Here is a 24,664-nt window from a genome sequence, read left to right on the forward strand (position 1 = left end):
GAATTACTTTTCTCAACTGTTTGTTTGATATAGTATAATATATAGTACTAGCTTCATATTGTCACTTTGTTTGGAAAGTGTATCTCAATTGTTCTCATTTTTCAGGAGAGCGATTTGAAATTATGCACCTGTTTCACTTTCCTGTTACGCTCGTCTTTACTAAAGAAATATTTACCAATTTTTGACACAATGTAGCCAAAAGTATATTCTTTAATACCACATGTTCAAATTATATAATATTGTAATATTAAGTTGTAAAAAATAGTAAAAAACGGTATAACCAAAATGCCATTTCTTTCATTTATTAATTAAACACGCTTATGAAATGAATAGTAAGAGAACAAACTAATAAGGCTTATGACATTTCACCAAAAAAGGAAAAATGTAGTATAAAATGAATACTAAAAATTAACAATGTGAAGGGAATATAAACCAGTATGAAATAAAATAAAATTCAAGACAGCATCTAAATAATGAAATTAAAAATAAGTTATCGAACCAAACTAGAGTAGACCCCTATGATAGTATTCTTTAGGCTTAGAGATGCAATGATTAAAACAAGTGAATGATGATGGAAGAATTGGTGGAACGATAAAGTGGGAGGAAAGGGAGTTCCCCGAGAAAATCCAGGGACACGATGTAGTCGACCACAAACTTGCTTGGCCAAGGATGTAACCAGGGGGCCTCAGACACTAGGAGGAAGCTCTCTATCATTGACCCACCATTCCCCCAACTTATTTCTACTCGTATGGCTCTTCCAACTTCGCCTGTGCCAAGTCGATTATTGTAATATCAACCGTTGTAAAAATATTGCAGAAGTATAAGAAGGTAATTAGTGCAAGAATTAATTTTTTTCAAAATAATTTGTGTGATATCAGACTTAACCTGGGTGGTACAGAATTTTCAAGGTAACGTAATGTACCAAAATTTTATATGACAGTTTAAATTTTTAATTTGTGAAAGGTAAACGTTATGAAAAACAAAATCTTCCACAATACACATAGCCAATGAAACCGCATCCAAAGAGGGAGGAGTCAGATGTACAAAGCCTGTGCTAAAGAAGATTTAGGATATGGTGGTATCCCAGAGTCCGTTACCACAACGCATTATGATCAAACGAATACCTAATGCCTAATTAACATTGAATCATGCAGGTTATCACATATTGAGCTTTAAAACAATCTAGAAGGCTAGCGTACACGTCTTAACAACATAGCATATCGCGGAGTGAAAGATCAAGGAGAGCAGCCATGGTGATCCCTAAATTTTTTTGTAGCAATGGACTTACCTAAGTGACTGTGGAAATCTTCGGTCCATCGCTTACAGAAATGTACATGAAAAATATCTATGTAACTTTGTGAATTCACGCATTACTCAAAAAATATTATGGTTGTTACTGCTCTTTTCTAGAGAAAGAAGCTCAAAATTCGTAACGATGAAAAACTATCACAATCTCAGCAGCTCCTACAAAGAACATTTCCTATCTCCAGTTTACATACATCGTCTAGAACTACACCAAGACAAAGCTTCAAGTCACACGGTCTAAACAGTGTTGGGCTTCTCCCAACCCAGATCAACTGCAACTTATATCCATATGATATTCCATTAGAGAATATTCTCCTTAAACGTTCCATAGATTACTGCCCTTTTCGACTTCTCAAACTGTGCCCTTCGATAAATGGCACGGGAAAACTTTCAGACAGAGGTGTAGGAATATACCCCTGATGCAGTTGCATCAGTTGGCAGCAATGGCAACAATGATGTTGTGCAATATCCATACTGCTGACCACAACATCCAACATGATCGATGTTCACGGGAGGGAATATTTTTAGTAAGCAGAAACTTGTTTCGATGGATATAGACGAACCTCTGTAACTATGAACTTTGGTAAATTGTTTGGAATTTGGAAGCCATGTAAGATAGCTGTCAATAATGAAGATATAGCTAACTAAGTTGAGGAAATGTAGAATATGAGATTAATATAAACTTCTGGTAATTGGAAAAACTAATGAAATTAATTAAACTACTATTAGCTGTATTATGAAGGCTTTCTCGATGTCAAAAATGGAAGATTAAATAAAACGTCTTTATTAATTTAATAAGTAAATTGATTACTGAGGCGTGGTAGATTACTCAGGAGACTGGCAGAAGGTCATTACTTTTGATGCAGAAATGGAAACGACCAACTCTTATTGTTTCAAAAATTTGTCATAATATAGTTGTTAATGGGTTTTGCCGATAATGTTTCTAGAACGAAGTCTGTCGGAAGACTATACCAACAATATCTATCAAAAGATCCAACGTTTTTAATTTTGTAATCTTGTAATATCATATGTAAAAGTTCTATTATCTTTGGTTAGTTTAAGTCTTTATTGTCACATTCCCGAATACAATAATAGTTATTAATCTTACATCAATAAATGTGTAAACTTTTTAAAGACTTCTTATACACTCCCCATTAACTTACAGCAGACTTTTTTCTACATCGTCTAATATCTCAATAAGAACAAATAATATTACATATCTGTTTCTTTAATACCTAAAAAAATTACCAAGTGAACCAATAGTTCTTTTAGCATAGAGCAAGAATACAGAATCTTGTAACACAAGAAGCCATAAACTGTACTTAAAAATTTCTAGTTTATAAGGAAAAACAGCTTCTTCAACAGTATCTTGTTACTAGATGTACTAGAAAAGTTAGTTTCCAAGTTTCAAATATTGTTTGTTGTCTTTGCATTATTCACTATACAGGTACTTCTAAAGGATAATCAGTAGCCTTTAATAACAGTTTATATAAAACACTATTCATTAATTCTATTCATATAACACGAATTTCCAAGTCTACAGTATTGTCTTTTTTTACATTCTGAATAAAATCAAAACACATACTGCAATGAAAATGACAAATAATTTAATATTTTAATATATGGGCAATACAAAGTTTGTATTAGAGTGAAATATATGAAGCATATTTTTCAAATAATTCTGGATTTACACTATGATAATTACAAATAATTGTTCAGAACCAGCTGTTTTCGCTGTTCATCAAGCGCATCAGTAAACCTTAGTTAGTGATCCCTAGAAAGAAAATATAATGGCATAGTAGAAAGTTACAATAATATACGTTCAGCTAATTTCCAAATGTACACCTAGAATTACTTATTAATAGGTAAGTGATATTAATATTCTTAAGTAGAGTCAGAGAAATGAATTTACATATATATATATATATATATATATATATATATATATATATATATATATATATATATATATATATATATATATATATATATGCATAGAATTGAATCAATATATGATTTCTATTCTTATTAAACTATTATCATTAAGCAGATCATAACAATAGTTTCATCATTTACTTTAGCTTCTAGTATCAAGCTACGATGTGTGGGATGTTACAGTAATGAATAACTAAGCAAAACTCTATTAAGTTGGCGCAGAACGTCCGGTTTGATGTCTGGCCGAAAAAACATCTCATAAGTAAAGTTCACGTTTGGGTGAATTGAGTTACTGCCCGAAACACATGTGATAGCGAAGTACTAAGTGTGCTCAATGTGTCAGAAAGTTTTAGATGCAAAACTCAAAGGGTTTAGGAGATACAGCCACTAGAAGGTCACACGAAGTTACACGTTATAGACGTAATACACAGTTCAAAATATGAGAGGTCTTATACCTATAATTTCCTCTCTAAACTAGATTATGTTCGCGTTACCGGCATATTTAAATGATTAAACATAACAGAAATTGGTTTGTTTTGCAAATTCGAAGTGGTTTTGTTATTGCATAGAAAAGTTACCAATTACTACAATCAATATGCAGCCCAGAAAAGAGGTTGTCGTCTTTGTTTGCAGGCCATGAATCAGATAACAGAAGGACTTTCTCCCTATCACTGGGAATGCTTTTCCACATGACGTCCGAATAAAATGTCTTAACATCCTGCTTGTTCATGTTCGCTGTTTTACCAGCAAATAAGATTAAGATTATATTAGCCTGGTTAGCTGGTTTTACTACAGGGAACCTACCGTTCGGTTCAACCACCAGAACATACATGGGACGCAGAATTTCTCCGTCCATGGATACAACCGGCATTATCATATAAGAATGAGATGTTGCACTCATATATCCCACTGTTGTTCTGATCTTCACTAATCCTTTCTCCCTCAACGTCCGTACGAATGCAATTTCTTTTCAAAGCGACTTAGATCTGTATTGAATACTTTGGCAGCTGCAATTTCATTACTGATCATAAGATCACGTACGTAGACTTTAACATGTACCTCCATGTGACTTTCTAGTGGCTGTATCTCCTAAATCCTTCGAACATTGCATCTACCACTTCACTGAATTATTGAGTACACTTAGTACTACTCTATCACACATGTCTCAGACAGAAACTCAGTTCACCCAAACGTGACCTTTACTTGTCAGTAACACACCACAGAGATAAACTATGGTCATCCGTCTAACATCACAAACTCTGTACACGTCCTGCAGACAGATAGGGGTATCTAGAGAGTCAGGAAGCAATGTATTGTTAAACAAGGCAGTATGAAGTTGTGCGCCATGAACAACACACAATTGCGTCTGATTTTTCTTTACATATTCAAGTTGGAATATTCTGCATAGAGATCCCCACCATTCGCTATGTATTTATCAAATTTTGTTGTGGAGACCAGAAATTGCAAAGTGAACCCTGTAAACATCGATCAACATCATGTTCATGTGAGAGTGAGGACTCGCGGAAAAGTGTTCGTCCTATTGAAAACGAGTTAGTCATACAACAGCTCGGTGCAACCAATAACATGAAAAGGTTCGACTCATGGATATCATATGAGTTTACATCGTCCAACAAGATTCGTCGTCTGGACGTGATTAGTTCTCTGACTGTAAGGAATAATCGGGGAAGTTTCCTGCTTAGGTTGTCTTTTGATTACAAACGGATCTGATACGACAATTGTAAGCCATTAATACAGTGATTGGACTTTGATCAAAGTCAAGAAGGTTTCCTTAATGATAATGTTGCTTTTGTGCAGACCTATGGCGGGGTTAATAGATGTCTAATTCAGAAGATGCGGATCGTTACAGGGCTGAACTCCATGCAATTCACCTCAACATTGCCCGCAAGCATACAGGAATGATCTCAAGACATGATGCCCTCAAGCTGCACGACAATGCACGCGCATATGTCGCTCAACGAGTTCCAGACTCTCAACTAGTTGCAACCCTACTTCATCAACCGCAATCTCCTGACATCTCTCTCACAAACTACCATATCTTCCGAAATCTTCAGAACTTCTTGACATAATAAACGTTTAAGATTGGTTTGTTCAACATGAGGTTGAGGAAATCCTCCTACTGGATGTTACAATTCTTTCCCCACGAGTTCCAATCATTATCTGAGCAATGGCAAAATTGTGTGATTGATAAGAGTGACTATTTCAATTAACCAGGTATTGTAGTTTTAATTTTTGTGGCATTTAGAAATGACGCACTTAGAGGCGATAATGTCATTCGCAGCAAATTATTTCCTTTCATATCTTGTTACTGTAAATTTTTAATCTAGTAAAATAAACTCTGAAGCTAAATAGCCAAAAATATTTACAATTTAAGGTTCCAATTCAGCGCATTGTCGATAATTGTAGGTTAAGTAAGCTCGTAATACCGTAGAAACACTAAGAATCCAATGTGGGTTGAAATATTTGGAAGAACCTCATCGATTCCTATATCCATATTGCATAGTACTGTGGAAAATCCGGATATATCTCCTAGTGTGTCCCACTTCATAATTTGCAATCCGTAATCGTGATTGCATAGCGAGAGAAATAAACTTCACTTACAGATGGTTATCAAAATAATAGAAACACTTGGAGTTGAAAACAAATTACCTATAACTGATTTTGAAGTGGTTTCGTGAATCACAGGTTCATATGCCGACAAACGGCCAATTACATTGTTTCCAAATATCATTTAATTTTAAGTTAATTTGCAACTCAATTTCAGATTTTAATAGATTATGAATACCAATTAGGTTTAATTCAATTAATTTGCCAAACATATTGGGCCTTATGCAGAGTCGTTTCGAAGTATGATTACCGTCATACTAAAGGCCTGACTACTGCAGAAAACATGTTAGTCGAACTCTTTAGTATGGCATTAATCATTCGTCAGAATTTCTCTACATAAGGCCCATTATGATTAATAAAGGGTCATGGTCCATATCTAACTAAGTGTTCAATATTACGTAACTACAGGTTAACCAAAAAATAGTTAAATATATAAATTCTGCTAATTCAAGTACGAATATTAAACACTTGATTTAGTTACGTTTCTCAGTCCTTTAAATACAATTCATCAATTTTTACTTATTCGACCATCGTCATGGCATGTAACGATCTTGTTACCACGATTTGGGACAGAAGAGGAAATAATGTATTTTTATACTTTTCATTCTTAATAATAGACATCAGCATAAGAAAGAATTGGTAAAAAGAATTGTAATTAACTTTCGTTGATAGAAGCTTTTCTGACTAAAAAAAGTAGAGAAAGAAGTGTGTGCTATGGTTTGTAAAGAGAGAGAGAGGGAGATAAAAATTCCTTTGCTCCGATTGACAGTTCAAGGTCGCTTGCGCTGTTTGAGGCTTTCGTTCGTGGCGACCGCAGCGCCGGTTTTTCTCTAGACGAATCACGTCTTTCTGGGACGTGAATCGTCTCTTGAATTTTCCTTGGATGTAGCTGTATCGGAGTTCGACAGTGGCCGTTACGGCGATTGTATCGTGTTTTGTGTGCTCTGTGAGGACGAGAGTTGAGTGGGATTTTTTATACATATACACTACGCTTACACTCCCTTTACACGTTCATACATTCCCTTATATTTTCTACACTTTTTTCTATTCATTTTACACTCCCCACTTTTCTATACCTTTTGCCCTGTCCATCTTGGCCTTCAGCCCTCTTTAACTGTTCGAACTTCTCTCCGAATTTTGACCATTTAACTATTGTGCCATACTTCTCTCCTGATTTGAATTCGTTTGCTCAAGTGTTATTTTTATTAGATTATAAGTTGATATAATGGCTTGAAGATATGATCCTTGACATAGGTGCCGACTTTGAGGGCGTAGGACACTTTCTCCCAATATTTAAGGGTGAGGTCCTCGCCCCCCTAATATAATCCAGTTGGGGGGAAATTAACAAAGAGAAGTAAGAATTTCTGTCGTAAACTTCGTCGTACCTTTAATTCAATATTAGGAACAGCCCTCTTATTCGATAGAAAACGCCACTTTCAAAGCTGTGTTTAATAGAGGACTGGAGCTTCAACCAACACTATGGCAGCACTGATGTGACAAGGGAAGATCAATGCTGTGCGCAAACTTGCAGTGAAGTTCCCATGTCTCTAGACAAATTTGATTTAGGTCGTGAATTTCGCAGCAGAGCGAATGTAGAGGACCGAGATCCTGGGGTGTGGAGGAGGGGCCTTCATCAAGCAGTTGATAGAAAACGACTGAATATGATGATATATTTATTCATTGTTTGTCCCCCCCCCCCAGTTATATTTTCTTCAAGTCGGCGCCTATGATCCTTGATATGTTATTCTTCAAAAATTATATTAATTTCCATAGATTGCACATGTCCAACTACTATTTCCACATATGTTCAACTAATATTTTCATAGCGTATCACAAAATATGTAAAATAAATGTATACATTTGTAAACAATGCTTGCAGTTTGTTTGTTCGTTCTTTTCACAAACAAACGCAATGTTTAGAAATGTCAAAGTATTAACAATTATGGAAGCTGGTCAAATTTAGGCAGATCACATTTTGCTAAATTAACAGGTAAAATTCAATACTCTGCATGGAAAGACAAAAGGAACAAATTTCTGTAGGCAGCAGAATTAAGTAATAAGTAATACAACTGTATTTTATGTTTACGAGTGTAGAATTACTAGTGTAAAATAATTACAAATGCTTTCAACAACAGAGCCAGTAGTGTGTATTAACGCATTTCCATCCTGGAATATAGCGTCATTACTGAGAAACACCGTCTGAACCATAGGATGCACATTGCCTCCTAAAATGGTGACATAATCACGAACAGTTACACGACCGATAAGCGACACTACACGACCCACTGAAAACCAGCATAGCATCACAGACTAGTGATGTCAACCGGCTCGGCTCGAGCCCTGAGCCATCGGCTCAGCTCGAACTCCGGCTCGGCTCGGCTTGGTTCAACTGAGTTATCGGCTCCAGCCAGCTCGGTTGCGATGAGCCACCGGCTCGGCTCAGGTGAGCCATTGGCTCGGTTCGGTTCAGCTCAAGTGAGCTATCGGCTCGGCTCGGCTCGGTTCAGCCGGACCGAGCCGAGGGTTCGAGCTGGCTTGGTTGGGTGAGCTGTTGTCTCAGCTCGGTGGTGACTGAGCTGTGAGCCAAGACGCTCGAGCCGTTGACAACATTATTTTCTATTCAATATGATCTAATCTTGGCCAGTAAAGTGTACAATCTTTCTTTACCGGTGTTACAATAAGAATTTCTAAATGTACTAATACCTTTTTAAATAGACGAAAAGTACAGAGATTTTATGTCTTAAATTCATCATTTTTTAAACTATGTTGTCTGTTTAAGCTATGGGGATAGACGTGGTTAGGAGAATGCAAGTTCTCCTTCTTAAACAAGAAGTGATAATCGCAATCTTTTGAAATTACTCAACTGAAGAAAGAATAATGGCTCTCGTATTTCATTAACTATTATTGTTAAGGTCGTGTAACAACATGTACGTAATTTTCTAAAGGCATCCTTTGTGTTTATCTAGAGGTTTGTTTTGTTTTATTACTTCCATCTATTTATCAATAACTGAAAAAATATTTCTAAGCGAACTTGTATTTTTTCTTTGTTGTTAATCAGGCCATGTTGCGCCCAACCGGCTCGGCTCGAGTCCTGAGCCACAGGCTCAGCTCGAGGTCCGATTCGGCTCGGCTCGGTTCACCCGAGTCAGTTCGACTCAGGTGAGCCATCGGCTCGGTTCGGCTTGACTCGGGTGAGCCATCGGTTCGGCTCAAGTAAGTCATCGGTTCGAGGCGGCTCGGTTGCGATGAACGACTGGCTCGGTTCGGTTCGGCTCAAGTGAGCTATCGGCTCGAGTCGGCTCGGTTGCAACGAGCCATCGGCTCGGCTCGGATCAGCTCAGTTGAGCCATCGGCTCGGCTCGGTTCGGCCTAATTGAGCCGAAGGCTCGAGCCTGCTCGGTTGAGTAAGCTGTTGGTTCGACTCACTTCTCGGCTCGGCTCGGTGGTGACTAAGCCGTGAACCGAGCCGCTCGAGCCGTTAACAAAACTATCATAGACCGCCGCGCCGCCATGTTTCAAAAATACTGCGAAACACACTCTTCTTCAGAAGGTGAAAGATGATTCATCCGACCATATCACATATTTCCAGGCATAAACAGTAAACGTTGCATGTTCGCGGCACTTTATCCTTCAGAGTGGTTCCAATCATAAAATATAAAACATTAATTTCACAAGAGCCTTGAACTATAGTTTATGTGAATCTCTCAACTATGACAATGACCTATGTTCGTATCTCACTGTGATAACTGTTAATAGTTGCGTTGGTATTCTTAACTATATTAATTCCACATTCTGCCCTCCATCACGTTTACATTTGTCCACCTGTTTTAAATAAATTTGATAAAACCATTCTTTTGCAGAAGCTACTTTTTTCTTTTTCTTTTTTTTTTCAGAAAAAGAAATCATGAATTTTGTCAATCAGCATATAGTACTAGTTCCACTGAGAGCTAGATATTTTAATATTCATGACAATTTTACCACCACAGGGCCTAATGGGATGATCATACTGACATTTCCATGAAACAGTGACTAAAATTTATTAAACTTGCTCTAATAGTTTAACTTAAATGGAAGCATACTCATTGGAGCTTTATATAAAAGTATGAATATGTAAAAGATTCTCTTACTTATAACATTTACATTTCTCCTGGTTCCATCTTCTTCCCGCATGGTGGCATTTTTCTTGCATCCTCATGTTGTCACAAATGCACATACAGTTACGAGGATCATAGTGCTGAAAAACAATAGACAAGAAAATGTTAAATGAAATTCTTCAAATATAATGTTTCTACAAGGAAATATCTTTTAAACAAGATCTGTTTGAAGTGTAATATTTTACCTGCACTGCTCTTTTCAGATTTTACTCCTGGTGTAAAGCAAGCCCGTATCCAGGGGGGTCTAGAGGGCCGGGCCCCCCTAAAGTTTTGCTGCTTCCCTCTAAAATTTTCAAGGTAGGCTTGCAAATGAACTATAATATGGTGATAAACTATAATATTGTTGGATCGTCCCCCCCCCCCCTAACTTCAGCCGGGCACCCCTACATTTTGGAGCTGGCTACCGGTCTGGTGTAAAATGTCCTAAATTTGTATCTGCAAGTGAAACCATTATTATAGTCTTCAAATACTAACTTGGAGTATGACACTTTGACAATCAGTGAAAACACATAAAATTATTGTTATTTTATTGTTATTGTTTTTATTAATGAAGATGTAGCAACAATGCTACTTGTTTCAATTATATACATAGGATCAGCAGCGTAACTTAACATGAATCACTTCATTAAGTAAATCAAAATAAACTAAGACAAAAAATTAAATATTAACCTCTTGCACTGAAATGACGAGTCTAACTCGTCATGGCCTCCCGGTGCCAAATCGTATATGACGAGCTACACTCTTCATAAAATTTAAACTATTGTAGCATCATGTAGGATTACTATATTGATGTGTTGAGTTATGTAATGATACACCATCTATAATACACTCTTATAGCTAGGGCCCGGATTTTTATGTGCTAAAAAACTGTAAAATATTTATTTTTTATGTGCTAAAAATGAAAAAAATATTTGCTAAAAATTAAAAAATATTAACATGAAATAAGAAAGAAAAGTATGGGAAAACACCCAACATAAGAAAAATAACTACTGGTACTCACCAATAGCTCCTATTCATCAGATGTCGAAATTCCATGGACATTGCAGTAAATAACTACCATCTTTTAAAGTTGCCCATCGTAAAGCCATACCTATCGTCACGAAATAATGCCTTATATTGAGTAAAATAACGTACTGCACCACACGATATTAACCTCGCGTATTTGAAATGGGGCATATCACGAATATTCACACCATCAACTTCACTTGTGTTTTGGCCTTCCAATACTTCAAATTTTTTACATAGGGTTTTATAGGCAATGTTTTGCTTAAACAAGTCCTTATTTTTTTCTTACGACTTCAGCTTTCGAAGCAGAAAGAACATTCAACTTTCTTTCAACGCACTGTACTTCTTTAACCGAAGTACTCAATAAATCTACCGTAGTTTCCAGTTTCTTTATAGAGTGAGTCAAGAAACTGAAATTGGCAGATATGAAAGCCAATAAGTCACAATTCAAGCCACTGTCACTAAATTTTGAACAATTTCAATGGATGAAACATCGTCTGGCTTTAGTTTAGTTACTACAGATACAAATGCTTCAAAATTCTCCGCATAATAAAGTATTGCATTAAATCACATACTCCACCGCATGATTACGGGTATTGGAGGAAATGAAAGATCGGGATTTGTTTCTTTGAAAAGTTCAATTCTAGTTGGCGATTTTACGAAAATATTTTTCCTATTTAATACCAACTTGTTCACTTTAGGATAAAGGATTCGGATTTTTTCATACAGTCGATGTATGGCGTGTACCGACACATATCACGTGAGTCATATTAGGGTAGCATACAGAAATAGCTCCACCAACTTTCGTCATATAAGAGGCACTATCAGTCATAAAAAGCAAAACATTGTCATATTTCATACTATTCAGCTACAAAATGTGCAAAGATTCATTGAACAGTCTGGCAATTGTCACGTGATTCGTGACTGAAGTTCTTTAGAGACTAGCAAGAAATGTTATTTGGAAATTATTTCATAATTTTTCAGTACACCTACTATAACATTTTCCACTTTTCTGACACTAACAGAATCACTAGTTTCATATCTGCTCACCCGAATGTTTTCGTTTTCACATACAGACCTAATGTGTGTTTAATGTTTCCTCTCCGAAGCGTTCACTCATTCTGAAGGACTTGAGTCCGTATATTTGGTAAGAAAATTTCGGAGCTCGGGGTTGTTTACCTTATACAGGGAGTATGCCAGCAGAAACAAACACTTTACATAAATCTGAATTGTCCTGTGTGTTTGTTGTGACGCTGGAAGATGAAGGTGCAGTAGGTTCTCCGATGAGAGCTTGTCGCGTTGAAACACGTGACGCAGCAACGATATGTTTAGTACCTGACAGTGTTGCACTACTTGGGAATGTTGGTTTGCACTTACACATTTCAAACATGGTTGACAAAATAAGATTTTACCGTACCTCCTGCACTACGGCCACGCGTCCTCCTATCAGTTTTGGCTTCAAAGTACAAAGCGCTCCCTTAATAGCTCTTTGTTTGGCACAACCGCTGATAAGCAGAATTTATGACGATGCCGTTTCTGCAGGTGGAAAATAGCTTGTAAATATCATGGATAGATTTATGTAGTCTATTCTTTTCCTCATGTTAATTTCTTTCGAGAAAAAACAATTCGTTGTGAAATTTAGAATAAAACAAGGGAAAATATTAAAAATATGTATCTATTACAAAAATGTCCAAAATATTTATTTACATAACTTTTTTCAGAAAATATATATTTTATGTGAAATAAAATTTGTAATTTACACTTGCAGACTCTTAATTGGGGTAATAAACTTTGTTTTGGGCTTGTACGTGTAAGGAAAAAAATATGTTTTTACCTAAAAATCCGGGCCTTACTTATAACTTATACTTCAATTATCAGAATTCAGAAAATAAATCGTAGTGGAAGGCATTAAGAAACACGATAAAGGAAGTAACAAGCAAAACCGTAAATATCATAGTATAATGGATCAGAAAGAGTGAATTTAGTAAAATTAACAATTTTGCAAAAGAGTCACCTTTAACTGACTCTTAAGTATTTAAAAAAAATACCTTGCGAAAGTTTTACTAACAAGTAGACCTCATCGCTTCGCCGTTGCGTTAACAAAAGGAAACAACTACTGTCCTAGAGTAGGGTTGAATATAAGACACTGACAAAAATTTTAGCTGCTAATGAGCACTAGAAATATGGGAAAACGAAATAGAAACATGAATGTGGGAAAGCCGAGTACAATATAATTTGATAGTTGCAAGACCGATATTTTTTTTCGAAATAGATGAGGAACAATAGTTATGACTTCAACTATGTAAATTAGGAGGAATGTTTTTATAGCATTCCAGATCATGGCCGCCATCTTGAAATCCGCCATATTGGATCGACGTCAACTTTTTCAAATGGAAAGAGTGCCATGTGAGGTATCAAACAACAATGATTTTTTCCACCCAATCTCATACACTAAATAGTTTGTCCATATCTGGAACGGTTTACAACTTACAGTTCTTTGAATGTTGAAAAATTCGTTGTTTGTAGCAGATAACATATAACTACAGTGGCAATGAACATAGCTCCAGAGACAGCATTCTTACAGATCAAAATTATGGCAATGCAAGAAATGAAAGTCCTCAGCATTCATAAAGTGGTTCTGACCTCGCTACTTCGTGTGTGCGTTTGTAAATTCAAACTGTAACTATAAGCAGTTGGGGCAGTACGATGAAGAGAATAGCAATATTGGTTGCTAATGGCATTCCTGGTACGGTATAAGGTAGGAGAGTGTGTGCAGGCAACAAATATAGACTAAGAAACGACACACCATGGCGTTAAATAAGACAAACATTACCATGTACCGCTTGCAGCAGTTGCAGACATTACGGTTCAAGCACAAAGCAACAAATATATCAGAACAGGAAAGAGTAATCGCAGATGACATAATTGGATTCCTAGTGGATGAAGAACTGGAATTTGAAATGGAATACACTGTAGATATTCTAGAGGAGGCACATCATGAGATAAACAATCAAGAAGCTAGTGTGGAAGCGGAAGGGGGTAATCACACAACAGATTCCGAAAATGCCGACGGAACACCAAATGTCAGACGCATCACTTCCATCACCATCGAAACGCAAGAAAGGCGATTCACTCTCGGTTGAGAAGACAAAACAAATTGTTAATTACATGACACAACACCCAAACCACGGTAAAAAACAATATGTAACCGATTTCGCATTAGCGAGTGGACCTACGATCGTGTTGTTTAGAAAAAAAGTACAGGACTATCACGCGAAGTCAAGCGTTCCCTTTTACAGGAGGCATTGTACGTGCAGTTTACCCACGCACGTGAAGTAGTTTTCCAAACATCAATCTTTTCCAGTAATCTTGCTTTTCCAAACAGCAATCAGACAATAATTTTCAGCGAATGGCATGCCACGTTGCTCGTGATATTGAGCATGAACAGTTTAAAGCCTCGGAGGCCTGACTACTGAACTTCAAACGACATTATAATATCTAGCTACGGAAAGTGACAACCTTTAAAACAAGACTTCAACATGCCAGCCACTCTTAATGCAGACTGCTAAAGAGTACGTTCACAGCATCAAACAGACGTTGCGTAATTTTGAGTTTAAGTATGTCTGTAATACTGACCAAAGTGGTTTTCAATTTGAAATGCATCGCCCGAGAACTTTGGATATTAAAGACAAAAGGAAAATTGAGGCTCTTGCAATAAGTGTAAATGCTATGACACATTCCTACACAATCATGCCTTTAATTAATTTAAAGGGAAATTTAGACGGTAAACTGTTCATTGTTCTCCAGGAAAAGAACGGAATAGTGCCTGTAACATTGCAGACTGGATTTAATAGTTAGTGCAGAGACTTGGCAATATATCTGGCATCAACATCTGGTAAAATGGGATTACATGAATTGCGAGAATTGTATGTGAATTCCTATTGGTCGAATACAGGGAGCAGGAATTCACTTATGCTGGATAGCTGAGAATTATTTAATAATGAAGAGGTGCGAAGTACAATAGCTCCAGCTGGGAAATCAGTGAAAGTGCGAAAAATTCCAAAAGGTACCACCGGCATATTTCAACCTTTGATTGTATTTTTTTAAACAATCATAGTAACATATATGACTATGCAATAAAGGACGAACATTTCCATTCAAAACCGTATGACAGAGATACTATTGTAACTCTGCATTCCCTTGTGTACAATCAATTTCAGTCTCCTCGCTTCACGGGAATGATTCAATAAACATTTTGTAAATCAGTATATATTGATGAGCCGATCGAATGGTTTGAGGTGCCGAAGAAGCACGCTTTCAATATTCCCGGCATTAACTTTTGTGATATTTGTGACGCTTCATTTTTTATTAGGTGCTCATGGTTAGTGCTCTCAACGGGTCGGGTCGGGTCGGGTTGAAGACCGACCCGACCCGAACCGTGACCCGAATTGACTGACCCGAACCGTGATCCGACCTCATTGACCTGACCCGACAACCCGACCCGAATAACCCGACCCGAGCTGACCCGATTGACCCAACCCGAGTAGCCAGACCCGACAACCCGACCCGAGTTGACCCGACTGACCCGACCCGACCCGATCCGTTTGAGAGCACTATGGTCACGACACTGGGTGAACGCCAAAATGCACTCCCATTGGGAATTAAACCCGGACCAAGTGTACCGAAGTCTTACACCTTAACCACTAGCTAGATCAAGCGGGGAATTTGTATATGCATCTTAATGAATATTTGGCACTTTTGAGGTTTGGTTATTTCTTTTTATAACTGATACCAATGTCCGACGTGGGAGAAGTTTATTTTTTTCTTGCTTTAGTTCTATGTGACGAAATTTTTCTTCAAGGTCAGCGTTCTCACCTGCTCGGACGGCAGGGGGTCTTCTCGGAAGGAAGTAGCAAGAGTCTCTTGGCGGAGACAAAAGGAAATCGTTTAACTACAATGATAAGGGTTGAGGAAACAGGAGAACGCCTGTGATTTTTTCCAAGCCTTTATCTTTCATTCCAAAATAGGTTCTTATGATTCCGGGACCCGTGCCACTTTGATTTTTCTTTCTCGGTAATTAAAACGTATTTTACAGTATATATAGTTGCACGTAAGAAGATACATAATATGAATTTTGTAATTTAAAATTTAAAAATACAGTATGATATTTAATTACAAAGTACTAATTTTATTTCATCACATTCAGCCCAACAAATTAAATTCAAACAATTCGCTCCCTGGGTCTTGGTCATCAATACTGCGTCTTATTCTTTGTCTTCAAGTCAAGTCTTGGTCCTGCATTTCGTAGTTTCGGTGGTCTTTCATGCTATACAAGATCCAAGAATGCTCGCCTCATCGGTAGAAATGAAGACCAAGTGTGATTTTGATTATGGTCTTTCATACTATACGGAAAGCAAGAAAATATGCTCATCGCTATTTGGTGATCACCAAAACAAGGCCAAGAGCAAGATTACTATGCAATTCGTCTTGCATATCCAATCTTTATCTTGTTCTTGTATCGATGTCCTTGGGCTTGGTGAAATAAAATGAAATATTCAGTTTAAGGTCCCTCGATTCTGCACCGAGGCTAAGGGACACGGTGACCATGAGAAATAAATGAAATGGTGGAATGAAGAAAGTGGGAGGAAACAGAACCCTGAGAAAACTCACTACACGGCGTTTCTCCACCACAAAGCCTACTTAGCACAAGCTGGGATCGAACCATGGACACCATGCACCAGAGATGAATTCTCTACCACTGAGCCACCGCAGCCCTGCTTGGGCTTGGTCGTCCATATCCAATCTTTCTTTTAGTCTTGCTTAAACAACTTCTAGTTTTGTTCTAAATCCAGACTCCATATTGGCGTAGATATTAATATTACAGTCGATTGGTAAAATCAATCTTCCACATTTAGAAATTAATGTACACACAAGTACAAAATTAAGCATTTACCTTAAAAACACTAGCTGCAAGTGTTCAAAATAGATTTATGTCTTCTATAAAACCAATTCAAGCTCAACCTAAACTCAGTTGACCAAAGTGAGCTGACCCGACTGACCCTACCCGATAACCCGACCCGATAACCCGACCCGACAATCCGACCCGATAACCCGACCCGAGCTGACCCGATTGACCCGACCCGAATAACCCGACCCGAGCTGACCCGACTGACCCGACCCGAGTTGACCCGACTGACCCGACCCGACAACCCGACCCGATTTTACTGACCCGACCCGACCCGTTTGAAAGCACTACTCATGGTGCTCTGCAAAATTCTGTTTTGACCATTTTGTGAATGCTGAGGACTTGCATTTCTTGCATTGCCGTAATTTTGTCCAGTAATAATGCTATCTCTGGAGCTATGTCCATTGTCACTGTAGTTATCTGTTATCTACTACAAACAACGAATTTTTCAACATTCAAAGAGCTGTAAGTTGTAAGCCGTTCTAGATATGGACAAAGTAATTAGTGTATGAGATTGGGTGGAAAAAATCATTGTTGTTTGATACCTCACATGACAATCTTTCCATTTGAAAAAGTTGACGTCGATCCAATATGGCGGATTTCAAAATGGCGGTCATGATCTGGAATGCTATAAAAACATTCCTCCTAATTTACATAGTTGAAGTCATAACTATTGTTCCTCCGTCTATTTCAGAAAAATATCGGTCTTGCAACTATCAAATTATATTGTATTTGGCTTTCCCAAATTCATGTTTCTATTTCGTTTTCCCATATTTCTAGTGCTCATTACCCGCTAAAATTTTTGTCAATATCTTATATTCAACCCTACTCTAGGACAGTAGTTGTTTCCTTTTGCTAACGCAACGGCGAAGTGGTGAGGTCTACTTGTAAGATCAATCACCAAATTTGATGGACCACAATTCAGGAACCATAACCTAGCATCCTATGTACTTCACAGGCTTATATAGCATGTTACGGTCTAGTGTCGTCCCAAGTTTGATCCACACTGGATGGGTTTAGTTGAACTTGCTTTTTCTTGTACCAAAACGCGAAAGCCCAAATTTGATAGCCAAAACTCGAAACGCAAGAGTTTTTCAAATATAAAAAGAAAATGAGTCTCGTATTCGCTGACATTTCACTACAATAAATAAACATACTGCAATAAATAAGTTTTAAGAACGTTTCATTAAATATTCAAAATGAGGATACAATGTTAACAGCTCGAATATTCAAGTCCTTGAAATCGGTAAATTAGCCAGATGAAAACGGCGAATACGGAACCTTGTCAGTGCTCATCACCTCTATTACTGTGCTGTTTCCTCCAAACGTTGAAAGATGAGGTCCACACAATTTAGCTAATTATCAATCGTCTGATTCAAGTTTTCTTGCCAAAAGCACACATTTAAGTAGAGAAATACCTAGAGATTGTATCTCGGTCTTGGTATTCCAGAGGGTCGTCGTAAAACTTCCCATACAGTTGTTCGTTGCGAGTACTAATCATACACTATATGTGAACATTGGCTTCGTCAAAAATCCAACGGACTATTCTAATACAGTCTCGTTGGTGTAAACGATTCCATGAGAAGGTCTTGTATCAGATCAAGTATCGTAAAGACATTGATGCGGCTACAAACACACTTTGTAAGTCTGTGTGTATAAGCACGACTTAGCAAAAGAATGAATATATTATCTTCAGGCGTTGAAAATTGAACTTAGATTATTGATGTTAAATCGTGAGCTATCCATTTGGTAAGGAAGGCACTGGAAATAGATTTTTTGTCTTTCGACTCTCCCGCATAAAAACACGTTACGACTGAGATGTTGGTCTATCAAGGGAACTTTTATTGGTACTCCTGGCAACATGTAATTTATTTATAGATAATTCTGATAGATAATTAGATATAGATAATTATTCAAATCGGATAGCAACAGGAATAATGTCAGTAGCCTTCATGATGCCCAAGTGTTGGACAGTGTCAAATCGTTTCAATAGGGACGAACGAGAAGATGAAGAAGCAACACAAGCATAAATATATAATATCTTAGACCAACTTAGACTATTTTACAATAGGAAAACCACAAGTGGTGTGGAAAAGTACACGAAGAAAATCCATCAATTCCAGTTTAAAATAGGTCTCGATTAGAGTACAGGTCGAAGTGGTGTGACAAGTCGAAATATGTAAAGCACATGCTCGTGGTCAAAAAAACCAGTATAACTCTCAAATTCACTGCATGAAGATTCTATTAAAATAATTATAAGTTTGAAAAGCCCTGCATTTGTGTGTTTGTCTGCCTGAAAACACAACTGCATGTGATGTATTTTGTGTGACGCGAGAAAGCTAATGGCTAAATATGTCAAGTATAAAATTATGATGTGTGATGTGGTACCTATGGTCAGTTATGGTGAATGAAAGCATTCGGAACGAAAACCATGTTAAGAAACGATAGACAAGTGCTACGAATATGTAGATTCGGATCGATAAGACAAGTAGACTGATGGCAAAACTACTCTCTCTCCCGCTCGCTCGCTCTCTCTATAACTTTTTTCTTCCCAGAAAAACAAAAACGAAATCCATAGTAAGTTGATGGTGTCTACAGAAAAACATATTGCTGCCAATATATAGTACACCGCAAATGGCAGGCATAAAGCTAAGTATGCAATTTCAGGTATACAGTTGACAGTAGAACATCACCTTGACGGAATACTAGTTCCTTCCAAACTACAGGTAGATACTCCGTAGTTTGATATGGATGTTAGGGCTTTGTCAGGTTACAAAATGAGAAGAACCTGAGTCTCAAGGCCTGGTGAAAAAGTCTCTTTCAACCAGGTATCATTGAACAGTTGTAATGGAGCAAGTTGAACATTATTGGAAAGGATATTATACTATACCATACTGTAAAAAAATGTTATATGCAGTATTGTATAACATATGCAATTCTGACACGAGTTCGAAGATTTTAAAGACTGTATCCTATATCTGAGCGTAGGCTCCTTTAAATGATAAGGGGTTCTGATCTGCAATAGTAAGAAAACTAGAAATGTCAAGATAGCAGAGTTCAGATTCAAAGGAAAGGGCTAATTAGCTAGATAACACATTAGCTGCCTTCGTGAATTTCGTTTTGGAAACTAATACATAAAATTTACGTACTAGCAAAGTGACTGTTTCTGTATCTACCCAACCCGTAGACTCACAGTAGTCACATGAGATTGGACTATTGACGGATTTATACACCAGTCGGATGAGGTGGTTCTCAAACCTACTAATATAGTCGAATTTTACTATACATAATAAACATAGTGTTATCTACTCAAGCTTTCAAATACATATTTGAATTTGTAAATTGAGTATTATATGTAATTTTCCCTTAATATACAAATTACTAAATTATAACTGCTGCAAAGAGCCGATTTAAAAAAATTAACATGTGTGTATAATGGCTTATTTGTCAATAAAATAAATTTCGTGTCACGCCATAAATTCTTATTTTTCTGAATTCTTATGAAAATATTTAAATCTACATATAAATCTGTAGACCTGGTAACCCTGAACTCAACTGAATCGATTACAGGAGGGCGAGCTGGCGAGATGAAACGCGAATTACCTGCTTAAGCACGTATTTTTTAGATCGCACCTCAGATGTAAAGTCATCCTACACCATACAGTTGTATGGCAATATCTCACTCTTAGAGAAAAAAGGTACAATTTACTACACGTCCTACTCTGTCGCATTTCTTTTACCCCAATCTCCTACTGAAATTTACACAGTAAGGGTTTTGTGCATAGATTTAGTATATACACTAGAATTTGCATAAGCGGCCTGAGCTTACCCCAAATTGAACGAGATTTTTGCGATGTTACGAAGATGGCAAAAGACAGACTATAACAAACATGACATAATTAACAGAGTTGTCAATCGACCACAATTTTCATACAGATAACATAGTTTCTGATCATGTCTAAATGTGTAGTATGCACAAAATGTCAAATTTTAAACATCCAGTGCCATAAGTACTTATAACTTAAGTAGAAATAACAAAAGTTTTTAAAACTTACGATAAGTACTATAAACTTAGTTAGCAATTCTGTTTTTCCCATCTAAATGGCGGTCTTCAATTTAAGAACACTTTTTCATATTCGCCGCTATTGAATGTTAAGGGCTTGGTTTTGAGTACAGTAGCACAAAAATAATGGAATCATGCTTCATCTGAAAGTTTTCGAAAGAAAAGAAATTAGAACAAATTAGACTGTGTTCGAGAAAACAGACGCTTACTGAAGCACTGCTTTACCTGCTGGAGCACATTCTTTAAAGTTGTAATTAGTGGAGATTCTTGTTAATGGAATGACTATTAAAAGTGGTAAGTGCACAGTGAAGAATAAGGTCCATCACAAGGGTTCGAGTGCTATCAGCAAACAACATACGATCATGTCGCTTGTAAAACTCGGATAACTCCTTAATTGCACTTTTTATACTAATTTGAGAGTGCTGAATCTAATGGAAGTATTTTATAACTTATTAACCATGTATTGTGGGTTTCATTTTTTGGCCTTCGGAAGTATCTTTTCTTACAAGAGAACTTTTTCTGGTGACACACGAAATGTGGAACGAGATTATGGTCAATCGATTTGTGTTAGTGAACAAGAAAATCCAAAGGCGGGAAAAACCCTCGATCGCAACCGTTCCCTACTTATGGGGGGAGTAGGGACACTGGCAACACAACACATTGTGGGTAATGAGACGAAATATGGAGCTAGTTCGATGAAAATATGCGTAGAAGCACAACATATACTACAATGTGACATTATATTCGACAATACTCTGACAAGTGAGGGCAGATGCGTGGAACATAACAACAGAGGAGGAGCGGGTAAGTGCAAGTAAAAATGGTCACATAATTGAGGAAAATGGATAAACGGGACGTCAGGGGAATAGTACAGTAATAATACGTGGTCAAGTGATCAATCACAAACTATAGACTACCTGTAGACGACACCGTGAAGCAGAAATGGAAGAAAGAGAGCTATGGAGGAGATTGTCCGTAGAGTCCAGACCCCCCCCCCTCTCGTAACGACCGATGTGTATAGACTGTTGTATACATGTAGGCATTTATTTTCATATGTTTATGATGGTGATGATGATGGCATAAAAGTAAGACAACAATATACGCCCCTGTGTGAATGCACTGCAAAATCCATACTCCACTATACATTGAAAGATCAGTTCAGGAAAGTGGAGGCCGTTGTTCCCTTGCCTTTCTACTCTCCACCCTTGTACTTGGCCATGTCCATGATATATTACTATGCTATTCCTCTCAAGTCCGGCTCGTATATGTTCATACCTTCTATGGAACTTTTCCCCTACGCTATACTTCACGCTACCGCTACCCCCTTCCTTCTCTGTTTTCACATGCTACGCCTCTGCCCTCATTGTCAGAGTATTGTCGTATGTAATGTCACATTGTAGTATATGTTTAACTGAGCTTCTATGCACATTTTCATCGAACTCAGGCCATATTTCGTCTCATTATCCAAAACATATTGTGTTACTAGTGCCCCTACTCTTATCCCCATAAGTACGGAAGATTGCGATCGAGGGTTTTCCCCACCTATGGATTTTTGTGTTCACTAACACAAATCGATTCACCATATTCTCGTTCCATATTTCGTGTGACATCAAAAAAAAATTCCTTGTTAGAGTGACATTTTATTCTCACCAGCCTAATATGTTACATGGAACAAATATATTTTAGTATGATGCACACGTGTATTATTTATATTTTTGTAGCACCTAAGAAATCATCGCGTACCACAGAGTACACGTACCCGAAATTGAATACCACTGTTCTAGTCAACTGTATTAACTGACCGGTTTCTTACTTTTTACTGTCTGTGTCAAGTCTATTTCATATGGCTCAAATTTCTAACAGGTTGATGCCTTAAAATCTAAAACACACTATCAGAAATCATAGTCAGTAGTTCTGTCTACAATACCTAGGAACATTACAATACAAAACATTATAAATAAATTACGCTTTCTGATAAATTTCTACTTAATAAAATAATTAATATATTGGTGAACTAAAATGTAGTGCACAACGATTTGATTTACAGTTTGAGTTTCATGTGCCAATCCAATCTACATACCTGCCTCTTCCTACAATGAGAAGCCATTTGTGTGCAGTTACATTCGCATTCTGTATCCTGTATAACTCTAACAAAACCACAGGTTATGCCATCCATAATCTGTTAAACAAGAGAGAGACCACATATTTTATTTGCTTCCATCTAATTATCTATAAAAAGTGCTTTCTATACCTCAGAATAACTTAATTATTCATTTTAGCTTTGCAACATTGAGCAACACCAAAATAATTAAGGAGGGATCTACTACTTGTATAGAGTCCGAACCACAACAGAATTTTAATTTGGTGCAATTAGAGGATGGATTAATTATTATGTAAAATTGCTTCGCACAAAGGAGACCTTCCTCTCCACACTGTCCTGCCTACAAGCGAGTAAGGTTAAAGAACTACACTACAGGTCACGGCTATATAGTTGTCGTGCTAATACTGGTAATCATTCTAGAAGAATCACTAAGTATTAGAAATTATGCATAAAACATTCCGAAGGAAATTTATTTTAGGGCAAAAAAGAAATGTAAGCACTATTCTTGCTCAGGTCCGTAGCTCGACAAATCACAATAAGTGTTGGAGTTCCACAACCATTGCACTCACGAAATTGAAAACAGATAGAAAATTGAAAATAAAGAGCAGCCAGGATAGAAGAGACTTTCAGAAGGTTCGAAAGAAAACAAGTCAAGAAGAAAACACTAAATAAATTGTTATACAACTGTAAAAGAAAATAATTAAATGAAAGTCAAAGGCTACAAATGCTCTACTCGAAGGTAAAAGGAAATCCATTATCCTACTAGCCAAAGGCTAGAAATGCCCTACTCGAAGGTAAAAGCAAATCCATTATCCTACTAATCATCTTCCCATCTAATATTCATTTTAATCCATATTCCTCCCTCTCTTTTTATCTTAATATTTTAGATAGATAATTTCTAAAAGATAATAATAAACAAGAATTTTAGGAATAATAAAAAAAATGCATCAAAAGATTGCGATCTTGGCCAATAATTAGCTTTTAGATCAGGGGCCACAAAATTTTTGAATGGCCCCTAAATCCAGCTTTCGGATTTTCTACAGAATAAGCACATCATACTGAGTTAACTGATAGTTTGGGTTTGGCTACACTATATGTAGTTCTCCAGATATAAAGCATAAAAGAAAATTTTTGATTGAAATATATTGGATCTTTTGATCCAAAAATAAAATAAAGTTCAGATCTGTATTTGGTTACAAGTACCAAACTAAAAAGAATGCTTCAGCCTCAACTATTGAGGTATTTTAGAAAAGCAAAAACGAGGAGTCCAATAGAGAGAGACTGCTTAAAAGAAGACAGAAGAGTCTGGCAGTAAGTTGTCATGAAAAGTAACAAGGCAGAGAAGACTGAAAAGCTTAAATAAATATCTTTTCTTTAAATCTCATAGGATAGCTTATTGCAAATTATTGATGGCTTGAGACAAAATGAATATCAGCATTTATGCGAGAAAGAGTGTAAGCATTTGCCTAAACTTCAATATATCACGCAAGATTATACATTTATTTTAATTC

General features: G+C 36.9%; 1 protein-coding gene across 1 annotated transcript in view; it reads right to left on the minus strand.

The window, feature by feature from the left end:
- Window positions 1-2,366: 2,366 nt before the first annotated feature.
- LOC145681541 (uncharacterized) overlaps window positions 2,367-24,664 on the minus strand; it is a 52,715-nt gene continuing 30,417 nt past the window's right edge. Inside the window, exons 5-7 of the mRNA XM_081753184.1 lie at window positions 23,133-23,231; window positions 9,993-10,099; window positions 2,367-3,079 (exon numbers count right to left, since the gene is read on the minus strand). Of these exons, the coding sequence (XP_081609310.1) occupies window positions 3,070-3,079; window positions 9,993-10,099; window positions 23,133-23,231 (216 nt within the window). The 3' untranslated portion in view covers window positions 2,367-3,069. The remainder of the gene's footprint in view (window positions 3,080-9,992; window positions 10,100-23,132; window positions 23,232-24,664) is intronic.

Source organism: Thermobia domestica, chromosome 3 (assembly GCF_964235325.1).
Source record: "Thermobia domestica chromosome 3, izTheDome1.hap1.1, whole genome shotgun sequence".
Taxonomy (NCBI): domain Eukaryota; kingdom Metazoa; phylum Arthropoda; class Insecta; order Zygentoma; family Lepismatidae; genus Thermobia; species Thermobia domestica.